The sequence below is a fragment of the Ambystoma mexicanum genome, chromosome 7q (assembly GCF_040938575.1).
Source record: "Ambystoma mexicanum isolate Mex_15411 chromosome 7q, UKY_AmexF1_1, whole genome shotgun sequence".
In the NCBI taxonomy this organism is placed as follows: domain Eukaryota; kingdom Metazoa; phylum Chordata; class Amphibia; order Caudata; family Ambystomatidae; genus Ambystoma; species Ambystoma mexicanum.
The window spans coordinates 17065536-17080048 of record NC_090941.1 but is presented as its reverse complement, the minus strand read 5'-3'; the positions used below and the strand labels follow the sequence as shown (position 1 = coordinate 17080048).

Below are 14513 nucleotides of genomic sequence, written 5' to 3'. Positions count from 1 at the left end.
AGGAGGGTGCGCGTGTTACGCGGTGCCGCCGGGGCACGGGCCCTGGCGCCGCGGAGTCTCGCGGTGGGGGTCCTCACTTACCCCGTGCTCGTATGCCGGTCCTGGGGGGCGTCACCTTTCTGGGGTCCCGCACCTGGTCTTCTCCGTAGGCCCGGGGCGCGGGCCGTCACCGCCAGAGAGGTCCGTCACAGAAGCCGCCGCACTCGAGTCTCCTGTGGTGCAGCGGGCGGGCGCTCCTGAAAACACCTCGTTCTCGGCGAAAACGGACCCGATTTTTGTTGGGTTTCTTCTCCGCTGCGGGGGGGTCTCTTCAGACCAGAGGATTTCGCACTTTCGCAGTGGGGGGGGTCCGTCAGCGGGGGCTCATGCCGCTATTTTGGGACCATGGGGGAGGTGCTCACACGGAGAGGACGTTCATCCGTGCGCCCCCTGGTGGCCAGTCCCCTGTAGGTTTTTTTAACCAAGATTGTGATGTGACATCAATGGTGACGTATCTTCTGTTCATAAACCATTGCTATGCTTGAGAAGAGCTGAGAGCTCTAAGACTACTTTGCTTAAATGCTGTCCCTGCTTTATGTGTTTTTTTTAATAAAGCAGGTTTTGCCTTTTACCTTGTCTATTTCCGTTACGGAGTCTGGGATTTTCCGGCCTACCATTTCCACTTAAACTGGGGATTTTCAGACCATTATTACAACTGAAAACAAAAATAGATCGTTATGTAAACCTTTGAGATGGGATGGCTTTGTTTTCTTATTTACATGAACTAAACAGAGATAGTAAAAAAGTCCCATAATTAAGCATGTCCAACATGTTCACAAAAAGAGCCAAACATGTTGCTCCGGGGTTAATCAAAAAGAAATTATGCTGGTTGTGGAATGCAGCACATTAGCAAGCTAAATCGATGGAGAGGAGGGAATGAGTGAGAACATAGGAAAGAGGGAGAAAGAGAAAAGAGGGGAGAGAGGAAGAGAGAGAGGACGAGAGAGAAGAGAACAGTCAGACAATATTTAGAGGTAGAAACAGAAATGGACAGAAGGGATGGGAAGAGAAGGAGAAAGGAAGGAGCAAGAAGAAGGAAGGCAGAAAACAAACAAAGAAGAAGAAGAAAAAGAAGAAGGAGGAGGAAAATGAAAAGGAGGACATGATATTTTAAATCACAGGGCAAAGGAGGCTATGTACATTAAATAGGTACATTAAATGGGAACTCTGAGAAATAGTATTTTACCATAGAGATATACTCAATATGACCATGCGAACCAGGCAACCTGCCTGTGATGTATGTTTCAGACTTATCAAATATTTCTCAGCCTGTTTAGTGGACCCACTCGTAACCACCATTCAGCACCCAGTAATAGTCCCATGCCTGCATGTGGCAATATGAAACCCACTATATAAAAATATATACATAACTGATATAAATGTTATACATGTTCTAGTTTTGTTTTTAGGTGAAAATACCAGAGACCCATAGTCAATGTCAAATAATTTTACTAGCCCTGTGAGAAAGTCCAGCCCTTAAGGTGTCCAACCCGCTGGTCCCCAGAGATCTATCATCTAGGTGGCCAGGACATGACTATCGCTACTGGATCCAGTTCCTGGGGGTGAACCAGTGGGGGATGATCACCTGGATGAGGCGTCTTCGGGGAGTAGAAGTGGGACACTGAGGGCTGAGACGTGGTATCCCCTTCCCTGTAACACCTTTTCCCCATCCTAGACTGTAGGATATTTAGAAGCTCTACCCCCGCCCCCCTTTTCCCACATGAACACTTACTTAAACGGTAACAGACAAGCGACTAACACCAGAGCTGTTTACCTGACATCTCCCAACACATGGGTCAGGCAGAGTCAGGCAATTGACAGTAACCACGCCCACCTGATGGCCCTTTTACCTTCCCCACAGGGATAAAAGGAGGAGTACGAAAGCACACTTTGAGCAAGGCCAACCGCACGAGGAAGCAGCTAAATCAAGGACAGCAGTTAAAACGGAGACGAAAAGCAGTGAAACCTGGAAGGACAACAAAGAGGGAGATGCCCTTGCCCTTTTCCACCCGGACCCACAAAGCCTCTGAAAGAGAAAACATAAGACCGGGATGTACAGCTAACGTGTGGAGAAGCAGATGTCAATGGTGCGCAAGGGTCTTCCTCATTGATATCCCAGGCAGGGTGGCACACTGGCGACCGTAATACCGTCCTTGACTCCAAAGACAAAGACAATCCAATGGGCACTGCACAGCTAGTGAGTCAGAAAGAACTGATAGCGAATCAAACTGTGCTGAGCCCAAGGTTGCAACTGGCAACATTGTGAATGCGAGGACTGATGAACAAAGAACGTGTGTGTTTGTGAACTTGAAGAGAAAGCCCAGTTAAGGTCCAGGTGCAGAGGGGGTCAGGTGGCACCTGGGCGCTCATTCGAAAGACTCTCACCGGGACCTATTTTGAAACTGTGGATACCAGCAGGCCCTAGGAGAGGGTGGTGTGAGGCGTCAGAGTGGTCCAACAAGGGTCACATAAAATGCTGTGACCCATTATCAAGAGAAAACTAGGGGAAGGGACCCTCCCCACTTTCTGAGAAAGGTTGTGAAGTTGTGAACTAAGGCAAGTGTAAACCGACAGAGGGATGTCAAGGGGAGAGCTAACGAGAGTGAATCCTGTACTGTGATAAAGCTTTGGAACTCATTTTCTAGGCATTTGCACACACAGGAAAACAACGTAATTTACTGAAAAGTCCTCAAATCCTGATATTCACATGAAAGTATCCATGATACTAAAACATCACCCTCAGATTCAGGACCAAAAAGAACAAAAACCAAATGCCTTCTGGAAACAATCTGACTTATAGAACCAAACCTAAATGCAGCACTTCATGGACCTAGAACCTATACAAAAAGCCTGGTGACGAGAGACGCAACTAGTGAGACTTGGTGTCTCTTGGGTTAGTTTCCCCAATGCATGCATAACACCAGCAAACAACGATGCAATCAATAAACTCGGGAGATCGAACTATGCTAGGTCATCCTCCACTGTTTCTGCACTGAAAGGAAACAACTGTTTTGTAGCCTCTGATGGACAAAAACAGGACAAGAAAATACCCATAAATCAACCGCAGAGCAATTTAACAGTTCAGCCTAGTACAAAGACACCATAACAGAGGTCTCTGCAACTACCCGGCTCACCTCTAAAGCACCTACCTCCTTACACTTCACACATGAAGCACCTCATACTCAGCAACCTCATGGCTACATGGTAACCTTGATAGAGATGTACAAAAAATGCATGTTTTGCTTTATCATGCTACCCTCCCCACCACTCGTGGCTATTGTAGGAAAAGAGAGCTCTGGATTTTAGCTAAGGCTCTGATTTCTAACTAAGGCTTTGAATTTCAGACCCCATTTGTGAATAAGAGGCTCTAGGCTGAACCTGGTGTAAGTCAGTATTCTGAATGCACAGAGCATATACTGAATAAAGGCGGCTTGAATTTGGTACTGAGTAAAAGCTGATGTTATCATATTGCACCACAGTGAAACGGACTAAGTTGCAATGAAGCATAAATTCTAACAAAGTATTAACCCCTTACCATTAACATATCCCCTTAGTAATATTCAAGGGATCTCAGTCCATAACGTTTGGTGCAAATTGGTGCACTGATGTGATGGCAAACACAGACTGTGCAATGTTAATTGGAAATGTAAGAATAAAACATGAAGAATGACAATTGCTTTTACAGTGAAGATGTGAGGAATGTGAGCTGCAGAATGTAGAGCCTGTTTTTCTTAAAACAAACTCATTGTTAATTTTTAGAAAAGGAAAACAGTGCAGGAAAATGTAACACTTTTCATCCATTTGCTGCCTTCTAACAGTGCAGGCTGATAACGTGTTCTCTAGAACATTCTAGTGAGTTGTGTGAGGAAGGCATGGTATCAAAAACAGGCACTGGTGCAATGGATGCAAGTTTCAAAAACCTTTATTTAACTGAAAGAGGTTAGGAAACTGCCCATATTGCCCTATCTCTAGAATGGGACTACCCTCAGCCATTAAAACAAACAAAATAGTCCACACCAATCTGAAAAGCCTATACTAACAAAACCTAATCTTACACTCCTCTCAGAATTACAAATGTGTTAAGGTAACACAAAATGAAAAAGGTGTGTCAAAAAGAAATGTCAGAATGGCTTCAGCACCAACTCCCTTACCCAGGTTCAACCCCACATGGTCTAGAGAGTCTCTCAATAAACAAAGGATAGGTGGATTGCACAGTTCTATCTGTTTTGCACACTTTGGCTTACTGGTACAGTTCAACAGTTCAATCTTAGGCTTTTCACTTTTGGTAGTTCAATCACTTTCTTAGGCTTCAGCCGCCTTGCCATCAATACTTAGTTCATATGCTTTCAATTTCTCACAGTTCTGCACAGGCTTCACTATGTCAGGCTTGAGTCCGTCTGGTTTCACTTTATCACACAATTTCTTATAGTTCTACACAGGATTCCCTCTTCTGGGTTTGAGCTTGTCTCTTTGTGGGGGTTCCTTTCCCCACGTGTTATCCAAGATATCTTTCACTGTCAAAGACAGTGAAACTGCAAGGAATTTACATAGACCTCTGCATGACAACTTTGACCTCTCTTCCCACATTCCTTCAATTTCCCAATCTTTGCTTGCAGCGCAGTTTCTATGCTCCACTTTTGCACTCTTGGCATATTCCACAACCTACATATTTCACTTTCCTCTTATTCATCTTTTTTCCTTTGATCTCCGCTTGCAATATCTTTCAAATAACGTTCATAAGATTTCACAGAGACTTTTGAATGTGTGACTTTCTTGCACCGGACCACTCTCCTACTTTGTTTCCTTCTCATTTAACAATTGTCCTATTAATTCGCATTTTATCAGTACATGCACAACCTTCAACTTTCAAATCACAGTCACTTGCTCTTTAACATCAACCAGAGTTTAGTTGCTCTCGATAACTCACTGGTTGTGCTAAATGTTTTGCTTTAATCTTTTCCTCACACTTCAAGGCCGTTACCAGCGCCTCCTCTGCTCCTCCCCAACTCTGCCCTTCACCCGGGAGGGTTGTGGGCTGTATCCTGTCACCTGGAAGGTTTCTTGCCTCTGCTCAATCAGCTCTGCTTTTCAAACACTCACGGCTTCCCGAAAGCTTGGAAATTGTGCCTGGCATATTCTCTATCCTCTCAACTGGTGACCAGCCTGTTGGCCTTCCAACTCCCACAACCTGGTTCACTTCAGCCTCGGATGAGCTGTTCTTTCAGGTACCCAGCCTCGCTTGAAGTGTGCTTGTGCTTGCCACCTTTTATTTTGATGGGGTGCCTTAACAAGTGGCAAGTGTACATTATTAGAGCTACGTGTCTGAATCTGCCTCGCCTCGTTACAGGGACAAGGCCAATGCAAGTCATTGGGGGTAATCCTTCTGACCTATTTCCTCTTCTTCTTTGATGCACTACATTTGTCAAAACAAAGCGGGAGGAATTATGGGAGTTGGAGTTTCCTATAAAATAAACTGGCATGGGGTTAGATGGGTTGTGGGAAAAGGGGGATACCATGTCTCACCATTGGGTGCTTCTCCCCACTTCTTGAGGACCCCGACTCAGTTGATCCTCCCTCACTTGCCCAGCTGCAGGATCGGGATCCAAAAGTGATGACCTTTGCCTGGCCAACTGAATAAGGGATCTCCAGGGACGAGGTTGTAAAACATCCTCTGGTTTTTCACAGTTGGTTTGTTAAAGGCAGGGGGTTCTGATTGGCACATGACATCTCTTCAAAGGCAGTATCTTCTTGCATTTTATGTAGGCAAACATACATTCATGGGCAGGTCGCAGTCAGAGGATTTAAAAAGGGCTGTCAGTCAATCTTGAGGGTTCTTTTGCTTCTTCCTGGGCTCTCTGGCTGGCTCTGGGTCAGAGTGTGCTGCATTCGCTGGCAGGCAGACAGGCTGGCTTGGAAGGCTTTGCTGAGTTCATTCATGCCAATGGGGAATACAAATAGATAAATAAACTCCCCAGTGTGGGCTCTGTCCAGGCAGTTGGAGGGGGTCCTGACCTTGCAGTACCGGGGACACCCAGAATCAAGCATTATTGTTGGTAAGATTTTAGTGAAAATTGAGGTGCGTGTTTGTTGTCTGTGGGTGCATTTTACAGGCAATTGCAGACTGGGGAATTTTGTGTTACATTAACAAACATGGGTAGTTATTTTTCATTTGTTCTTCACCGCCCAAGTAGCAAGCTTTAAATATAACCGAAGGCATTGAGCTGTGCTATCTTTCAAGGTTGTCAGATAACCACGTTTCGAATTGCAGCATGGACAAGGGTGCTTGAAATCCATTGTGAGGAAAAGCTCATTTATTATGGGGAAAGTAACTCCAAATGAATTTTTTTGTGGATATTTTATTTTCATTTTTGAATCACAGAATGTCATGAGAAAACACTGTGCACTGCATGTTTTGTTTTTTGCATTTTGCATCATTCTAATTCTTTACATACACAAGAAGAAAAGAAATAAGTAAGCCTTGGTCTGTTTATTATGTGTCCTGGTTATTTGTGTTAGTATACAGACACATGTGAAGCAGGTGGTATTTGCAGCTTACCACAGGTGGTATTTCCATTTTACCGCATGTGGTAAAATGCAAAACCAAACTGGTCACTGTGAATGGGCTCATCTCCGGTACTGTTTATATGAATAACAGCATTCAGGTGCCCCGGTAAATCTATTCTGGATTACCACCAAAGTGGTATTATAGATAAAATACGACATGATGATGAAATTGTTAATTAGGACGCATGGGGACCGGTCTTTTCTTACTGTTTATGGTCCTGGTATAAGAATAATATCAGGCAGTCCTGTAAAGTTAGGGCTCTGATAAAAGCCACAAAATAACCCAACAGGCTCACCAAAAATACCACAAAATACCCCTAACACTATTCATGTCTGGAAGTGCTGAGATTCATGGGTTTATGGGCTCCTCCTTGTGCATAAAACACATTGCCAAGTATCACCAAAAACACACAGAATGATACCCAATATTAGTTGCTTTTGGCATCCATGCCTCAACTCCTCAGATTGCACACCTGCCTCCTTCGCTATGTCACTGACAACCACACTGGGTTCACACTTCAGACTTAACTGCATCAAATGGCTCAACGAAAATGACCTGTAACTGACTTACACCAGGACTACTCTATCAACCAATCTGTAACTAAACGTCTTCTAACATACTCCCCCACTAGCCTATTCCACCTTGCCTTTATTTCTTAATGTATACTCTGTATACATATCTATGTACAAATATCTGTGAATATAACCCTGCATATTACCCTGTACAAACCTTTTAGGGTAACTATGCTTCTTGCTGTCAATGTATTTTGTATTCACTTGAAATGTGTAACTGTAACTTGTAGGCTTAGAGTATTCTTGCATTTGCGCCTGGATACCTTCGGGTCTGGCGCACACTATAAATAAATAAACAAGCAAACAAACCTCTATCCCTCTTCTTTTCTTACAGAGCTACATGCAAAAAATGCTGCCAAATTGTCAAAGATGTGCTTTGGAAGACCATTTTACTGTATGTCCCTATGCTGTGAGTAGAATATTAGGCGTCTCACCCTCCAGCTTCTTTTATCAAATTCCGCAGTGAGGTCTAGGAACACAAGAAGACATACATCTTCACCATCCAGCATTTGGAGCACGTAATCCACCACCTGGATTGTGGGTGTCTTGTTTATATAACATCCCATGTCCAGCTACGTCACAGTTCTTGCAAACTCTCAAAGGCAAGTAAGTCTTTTAGAACACCCCAAAGGAGTGGCGTGGCACATATCCTGGTTACTTCATGATGGCCATGCTTCCATTTGCGCTACAGATGCAGGGACTGTATTTGCATGCAGATTTTCAGCAACTTTCATATGCCATTAATAATTACAATGGGCCTCATTAAACGGTAGGCGGTAAGGGTTTACCGGTACCGGTAAGGGCACCGGTACGGTAAACCCTTACCGCCTTACTACGAGGTCCCTTTGCGGGACCCAACCTTAACGGCTTGTTTTACCAGCCGTTAAGGAACGGGCCCGCAAAGGGACCTTGGTGCTAATTACGGTACCACAATTTGCGGTACCGTAATTAGCTCCTTCCCCATTTCCATTGAGCCCTATTGGGGCAAAAATGGGAATGGGGAAGTGCCTTGGTGAATGGGGAATTAACGCCCCGCTCACCTTGGAGTAGGGTAGGTAATTCCGCCATCCATCAAGGCGGACACGGTAAAATACCGGCAGCAACCATGGCGCTAATAGCACCATGGTTACCACCTACCGTGTAATGAGGCCAAACGTCTTTAACACATTTACTGCTGTATGCCGTTTTATGTGATGTATGGTGCCAAATCTAATTCAAAATAATTGTCTGCCATGATTGCGTGTAACCATATTTAATCTACTCAAGAATCTCCCCAGTGTTTGTTTTATAAAGAAACCCTTTTATGCCACATACCATTTACTGACTCATCCAATGATTCTTTAAAAATCTTTACTGTAAGAGATGCACTCTCATAAAAATGAAAACATTAGTCGCAATAGTAGTGCCTCTTCTGTTCAAGATTTGTGAAAATTGCCAATGTAGGTATCTATCTCTTCACCAATTCCAGATTGCGATAACATTGCGGTACTGATGTAACCAAGTTTAGATTGTGATAAAATAGCAGCACAAATATAATATGTTATCCGTTGCGTTGGGAATCTTTAGCACTTAGTGGGTTGATTGGGAATTTGGCATGTCTATCTTTATTCACCCCCAATATAGGGAAATGCACTACATATTCTTGGCACATCAAAATTCCAGAGAGGACTGGATAACCCCGATGCTTTAAGAGAAAAGAATTACACGTGTGCCTATAACATGAAATGCAACAACCTAATAGAATGGAGCGAAAAAGAACCACAGTCCAACAAACAAGATGTCACAGAGAATGTTTTACAAGTGACCACCCAAGTGCTATTCCATTACAAGTAGTCAACCTAAAGATGGACCTATTTCCATTATTTCTCTCATTTGAATGTAAACATGAGAGCTTGATAGAAAATAAGTTCTAAACCTCAATTTCGGTTATGCTCTGGTCTTAGTACTTGTGGGACCTCATTGGCTTGTGTTAAGTACTGGAAATAAATATGAACAAAATAGAAACCAGGCTCGCACATGAGAGCTGTAAATAGTGTGTTTTGGAGTCAGTGCCAATTGAATACACTTCTGCAGACATACATTTGCTTTTGAATTTGTTTATTCCATTGCCTCACTCAAGAGGTTAAACAGGTGCGTCTGGTGCACATTTAGTGCCGGACCGACCTGTACCTAACTGTTTCTTATGGTTGGTACTTGGAACAAGACAGAGTAAATGGAACCTAGCCTCAAATCACTCATCAAAGCTAATCATCTCTTGAACTGGAGGACATCCTAAGAAGAAGGTAAGTGGCAAGCCTTGGTATTGGACAAACATGGCTGTTGTGTGCTTACTTCGATCTGTGATCGCGGATCTTGCCTCCTGGTTGTTGATCTTATTCTTCAAGTTCTGTGCTAAGGTGATCAGTTCGTCCAGCTGGGGGCGCCTCTGTTCCAGATCTTGGAGGGTTTCCTGCAGGCGGGAAATAACAAAAAAATGTTATTAAGTGGTTAACTGCCATTGGTCAAAATTAATTTGGGTGAATTAACCCGGAGAAGGGTAAGCACCACTGTGAGAGTTACTCCTACAAAACGCCTCCTGTGCTAAATACAGCGAATATTGAAATACATTCTGCAGGGCCAAATTACCCAAAATGGAAAACAGTTTTGTTAACCTGAGCAGACAATAAAAACATTGTTAAAAGAAAAATAATGTATCAAGAACCCATGTAAAAATTCTGCAAAGAAGCAACATTTCTTTAAGACATTTTCTCTACAGTACATTCTAAACAAAATTGTACATCGCTGGCACCATATATAAAAACTGTTGTTTCTTTTTCAGGCTCATCAAAAGTATACCTACAGCGCTGCAGCAGACAATAAAATAGAGCGCGACAGCAGAAAATAAAAACAACCAGCTTTCAATATCTCTCCTGCAGATGCAAAAAGTGGCGAGGAAATAATAGATTGTTTCAATTCCTTTCACAGGATCCCTTTGACAAGTCTTAGGACGGGGCCACACTACAATTGGATTCAAATCCCGTTGAAGTTTTATTGCATTTCCAGTTTAATGCTTTGATTACCTACCCACCCAGCCGTCTTATGGCTGTCCTATGACAGGAAGGATATTAAAATGCAGTCTCGAACCAGAATCCTTTGAACAGTAGCTTCTGATAGTTCCTCATGGCCATGTATAGAAATTAAATCTATCAAAACAATCTAACATAGATTAAAATCATTATGCACAGGTGGGCAAACCAAAGCGTTGTGAGCTTAGGCTGATAGTTAAAAGTATAAGTCAGATGTGCCACGATAGATGATGTCGGGCATAGGAGGCAGCAGACTGTTTTTCAGTAGGTCGGCCTCCTGGGTAATACTGGTGATTTATGTTCCCTACTAGTCCCAGGCAGAACTATCACGTGCGCAACTGCTGTCATTGATGGGAGTTCATTAATCATTATAGGGAATGTGTGGTGCTTTGGTTTTACAGGATGCACTGCAGAAGATCGATGTCACAATGTGCAAAAGTTCCTGCCCCCTGAGACTCCTCACCTGGATCTTCAGCAGGGTTTGAAGACTTCGGTCTCCTTCTTCTCTTCCTTCGTTCGAAGAGATAGGGGCGGTCTCCCCCCGAGGCCACCTTGCCCGCCTATAGATCTGGCAGTCAGGTGGACCCAGGGGAGTCCGCTCCTCAAACAGGGAAAAAGCCTGATAAGGCAGAAAAAACCCTGTGTTTCAATTGGGGCTCTTGATATGTCCGATGTGAAGACTGGAGAGGCTGGCGTAGTCCGGTATCAGTTGTAAATGCAAGCTCAAGGTTTGATCCTTATAGATGAGGGTTTGGCCACTCTCGGGAAGCGAAGAGAAAATCCAACCGGAGGCTAAGGAGTAGCTAGACGCAAAAGAATCCTGGACCAAGGTAAGAGAGGAAATAGAACGAGAGGCTACGAGCGTGAGAGAGTGAGAGTGTGTGAGCGCGAAAGAGAAAGAGAGGATGCGAGTGCGAGAGAGAAAGGGGAAGTGAGCGTGAGAGCGAAAGAGAGCAGTAGTGAAAGAGTAGGAGTGAAGGAGAGTGGAAAAGAGAGAGAGAGCGATAGCGAAAGAGAACGGAAGAGCGAGAGAAAGAAAGAATGAAAGAGGGATAGACAGAGAGGGAAAGCGAGCGTCAGAGAGAGAAAGAGTAATCGGCGCGGGAGTAGCACGGGTCAGCTGACACCGAACACACCGCGAAAGAAAGATAGAAAATCCAAGCAGGTACAACAGGGAGGAACGAGAGAAGAGGAATCAAGCGAGGGCTGACAGAAGTAGAGAAAAATCGGTCAAGACGCTAAGGATAGCGAAATAACAGATGAAGCAGAAGTAAGATTCGCTTGACGGGGCACTGCAAGCAGACGAAAGTCAGGAGACTAACAAAGCGAGTTGCAACGCAAGTTGCAGGGGGGCGTGGTCTCCTATTATACCTGCCGGTCCTAGACGACTAGACCGTCAGGCGGACCGCTGTAGAGACTCAACACCGCCTCCATCTTGCCCAGAGTTTCCACGGCCGCGGTGTGACAATCGATCACAAATGGTTTCCATGCATTTGTCAATGAGGGTCACAGCTCTAAGACCATTGCATTTTGATTTGGCATGTTCTCAGGGAGTCCTCTGCCACTTTGGAAGAATGAATAAACAACTCCTGCATACCCTAAATCAAGTGTTTGCAACCTTTGGCTCTCCATATGTTTTGGACTAAAACTTCCAGAAGTCCTAGTGTGCATAGTAAATTGTGAGGTATCATTGGAGTTGTAGTCCAACACCTCTGGAGAGCCAAAGGTTGCAGACCCCTGCCCTAGATTTATGGATGTGAGCACAACATGGACATTGTCTTCAAACTGCGTTCTGTGGTTCTTTGTATGGTTGTCAGACAGAGGAAGGCACATGGCCTCCGACATGGCATGGCTCCAGCAGTTATATACTGGTATTCTACTTGCTATTGATATTGCCTCTTTGATAAGAATCATATGGCCAGTAAAAACTCCCTTTAGCAGCTTTGGCAAAGTACCTATGCAGGGACACACTGCTCATATGCCAGCGACCCTCTAAAGGAAAGCCCATCTCTATGCATAGAGACACTGATTCCTCATAGTACCTTCCAGTCGACTGGGATATGTGCCAGTAAGGGCTGTAGAGGAGTGCCAACCTTATCATATTTCCCAACACTATCAGCTGGTTATCATGCTGCCTTCCAAGGCATACAACATAAACTAAAACATGATTAATAGAAAGCTTTGGTTAAATTGTAAATAAAAGCATGTATCTTGGCAGCATTGATTTGCTTATAACTCCTCTGTACCTCTATAGAAAGGGTCCAACCATATGCAAGCAGTCTAGGTCCTCCTACCAATGGGAGAAATCCAGCCTGAACTGGCAGCCTTGCTCCCCCACTTGGAAATACAAGGAACCGTAAACATGGAGCTTTAGCTTAAATCCCTATACACAGAAATCAACTGGCCTACTATAGCCATACTCTCTCCCACATAGGGTGACACACAATAGACACCAATGATTGGAAAGCTTTGAATGATCTACGACCACTGGCATTGCTCTGGGATCCTTCAATGTTATCATATGTTTATCCTGTCTGTCTTCAAAGGTTATATCATCCACTGATTACTGTGTGGTCAGGTTACTGTAAAATAGTTCCCAGGAACTGTCACTGAATCCATGCTCTACTGACTGGTGTTAATATGGATTTATGAACTCTGTCCTGGAGGGGCAGAGGTTCAGAAGGCCAGCCTAGTTTATTGGAACAGGGTAACCTCTGGACAAGCCAGACCAATCAGGGTAGCGATGGCAACGTTCAAGACTAGGTCTCAAGAGGGGTGAGGGTGACTGAAAGCCTGCAATGAGCACACAAAGCAAAGACACCTACAAATCACTCCAAGCAGGTGTTATGTTAAAAATATAGACACATTTATTACAAGGCCTCTGTAACATTGACCATAGTAAAGAATCATGGTAAAACTCAAGTAAACCAACACATCACAATCAAATGCAATATATATACAATTACCGGAGGGTCTAAAGAGTTAGAAGCACGAAATATGCAGACCACCTAGATGGGGAGGAAAACAGGCAGTGCAAGTAATCGTTAGACCCAGTTCGCCTTCAGAGGACACCTAACTAGAAGGAAGTCTGAGTCCTATGAAGAGTGGAGCCTTGTGCTCAAAAGTACCTGCACACGCTGGTGCCAACGCGCCAAGGGGAGTCTCTTCAAGGAAATCAGGCAGTTCAGCGCAGTGAACAAATGAGGACTCAAGCGCGGCCTCCACTTGTGGGCAGAAGCAGAGCGTGTGTGCGAAAAAGGCGTGCTGTTTAACACAGTGAGGAAAAGCTACAAGCTACTGCAGGAGGGCGACCGGTTCCTAGCGTTGCTACTCACCGGTCCTTGATGCAGGCAGACCCAGGCTTCTCCGTGTCAGTTTCAGTGCTGGCAGGTTCAGATACGAGCAGTGGACGTCTCGGCGTCGTGTTGATTCCGTGGCAGCAGAAGTTAGAGTTGAGGATGTCCAAAACGCAGTGAACCCGCACAAATTGTTACCACAGCAGGGCAACGCAGCAGCCGTGTGTATTTCAGCCCAATGCACACTTCTCACTTCAGACCTGGGAATGCCAAGTGTACGAATCGTGTGAGAGTGCCAAGGACTCGGAATACAGCAGCAACCTGACGGCGGTGACAGAGCAAGGCTCCTGGGTAGGCAGGTCAGTCCACTGGATGGCCCAGGGACGCTTCCGAAGGCTTACGTGCAGGAGATGATGAAGATGCCGAGAATAGTTGTTCCCACTATTCCAAAGGGTCGAAGTGCCAGTACAGGCCTTCTCGTTCGATCAGAGGCAGAATGGTCTCACAGGGTTACAGCAGTGCAGAGGAGCAGGCCTTCAGCGGGTCACCAGCGATTCCTCGGTTCAGCCTCTTAGTTGCAGGATACTTGGCTCCTTTATCCTTCGTTCATGAGAACTCAGGAGATCGACATGGTAGTGCTGTTTCCAGCCTCCTCTTATCCAGAGTTCCCTTCGTGCCAAAACGGAGAGGACCCAATGGGAGATCTGCTCACAAAACACACCATACGTGGACCTATCACAGACCACGGTGGTCCCAGGCATTCAAGACACACTAGACTCTCTGGCACCCAGGATGTGTATTGGGACCAGACATCCCAGCCCATATCCTAGAGGCTCACACCAGGCCTGCAGAAGCCAGCGAAAGCATCTATGTTTCGTGGGAAAGTACATGCCCAAATAAGGAAGGCCCTGGGTCGGCTCGACCTGGGGAAGGTGAAGGGGGCAAGACAGTCAGCGGCAGGACAAAGAACCTTGTG

The 14513-nt window shown here is 44.9% G+C and overlaps 1 protein-coding gene across 9 annotated transcripts in view; it reads right to left on the bottom strand.

The window, feature by feature from the left end:
• The window catches only part of DMD (dystrophin), a 7616828-nt gene that overhangs the window by 2547641 nt on the left and 5054674 nt on the right, over positions 1-14513 (bottom strand). For all 9 annotated transcript variants that reach the window (XM_069639082.1, XM_069639084.1, XM_069639079.1 and 6 more), the window contains one exon: positions 9508-9625. In XM_069639082.1, coding sequence (XP_069495183.1) covers positions 9508-9625 — 118 coding nt within the window. The remainder of the gene's footprint in view (positions 1-9507; positions 9626-14513) is intronic.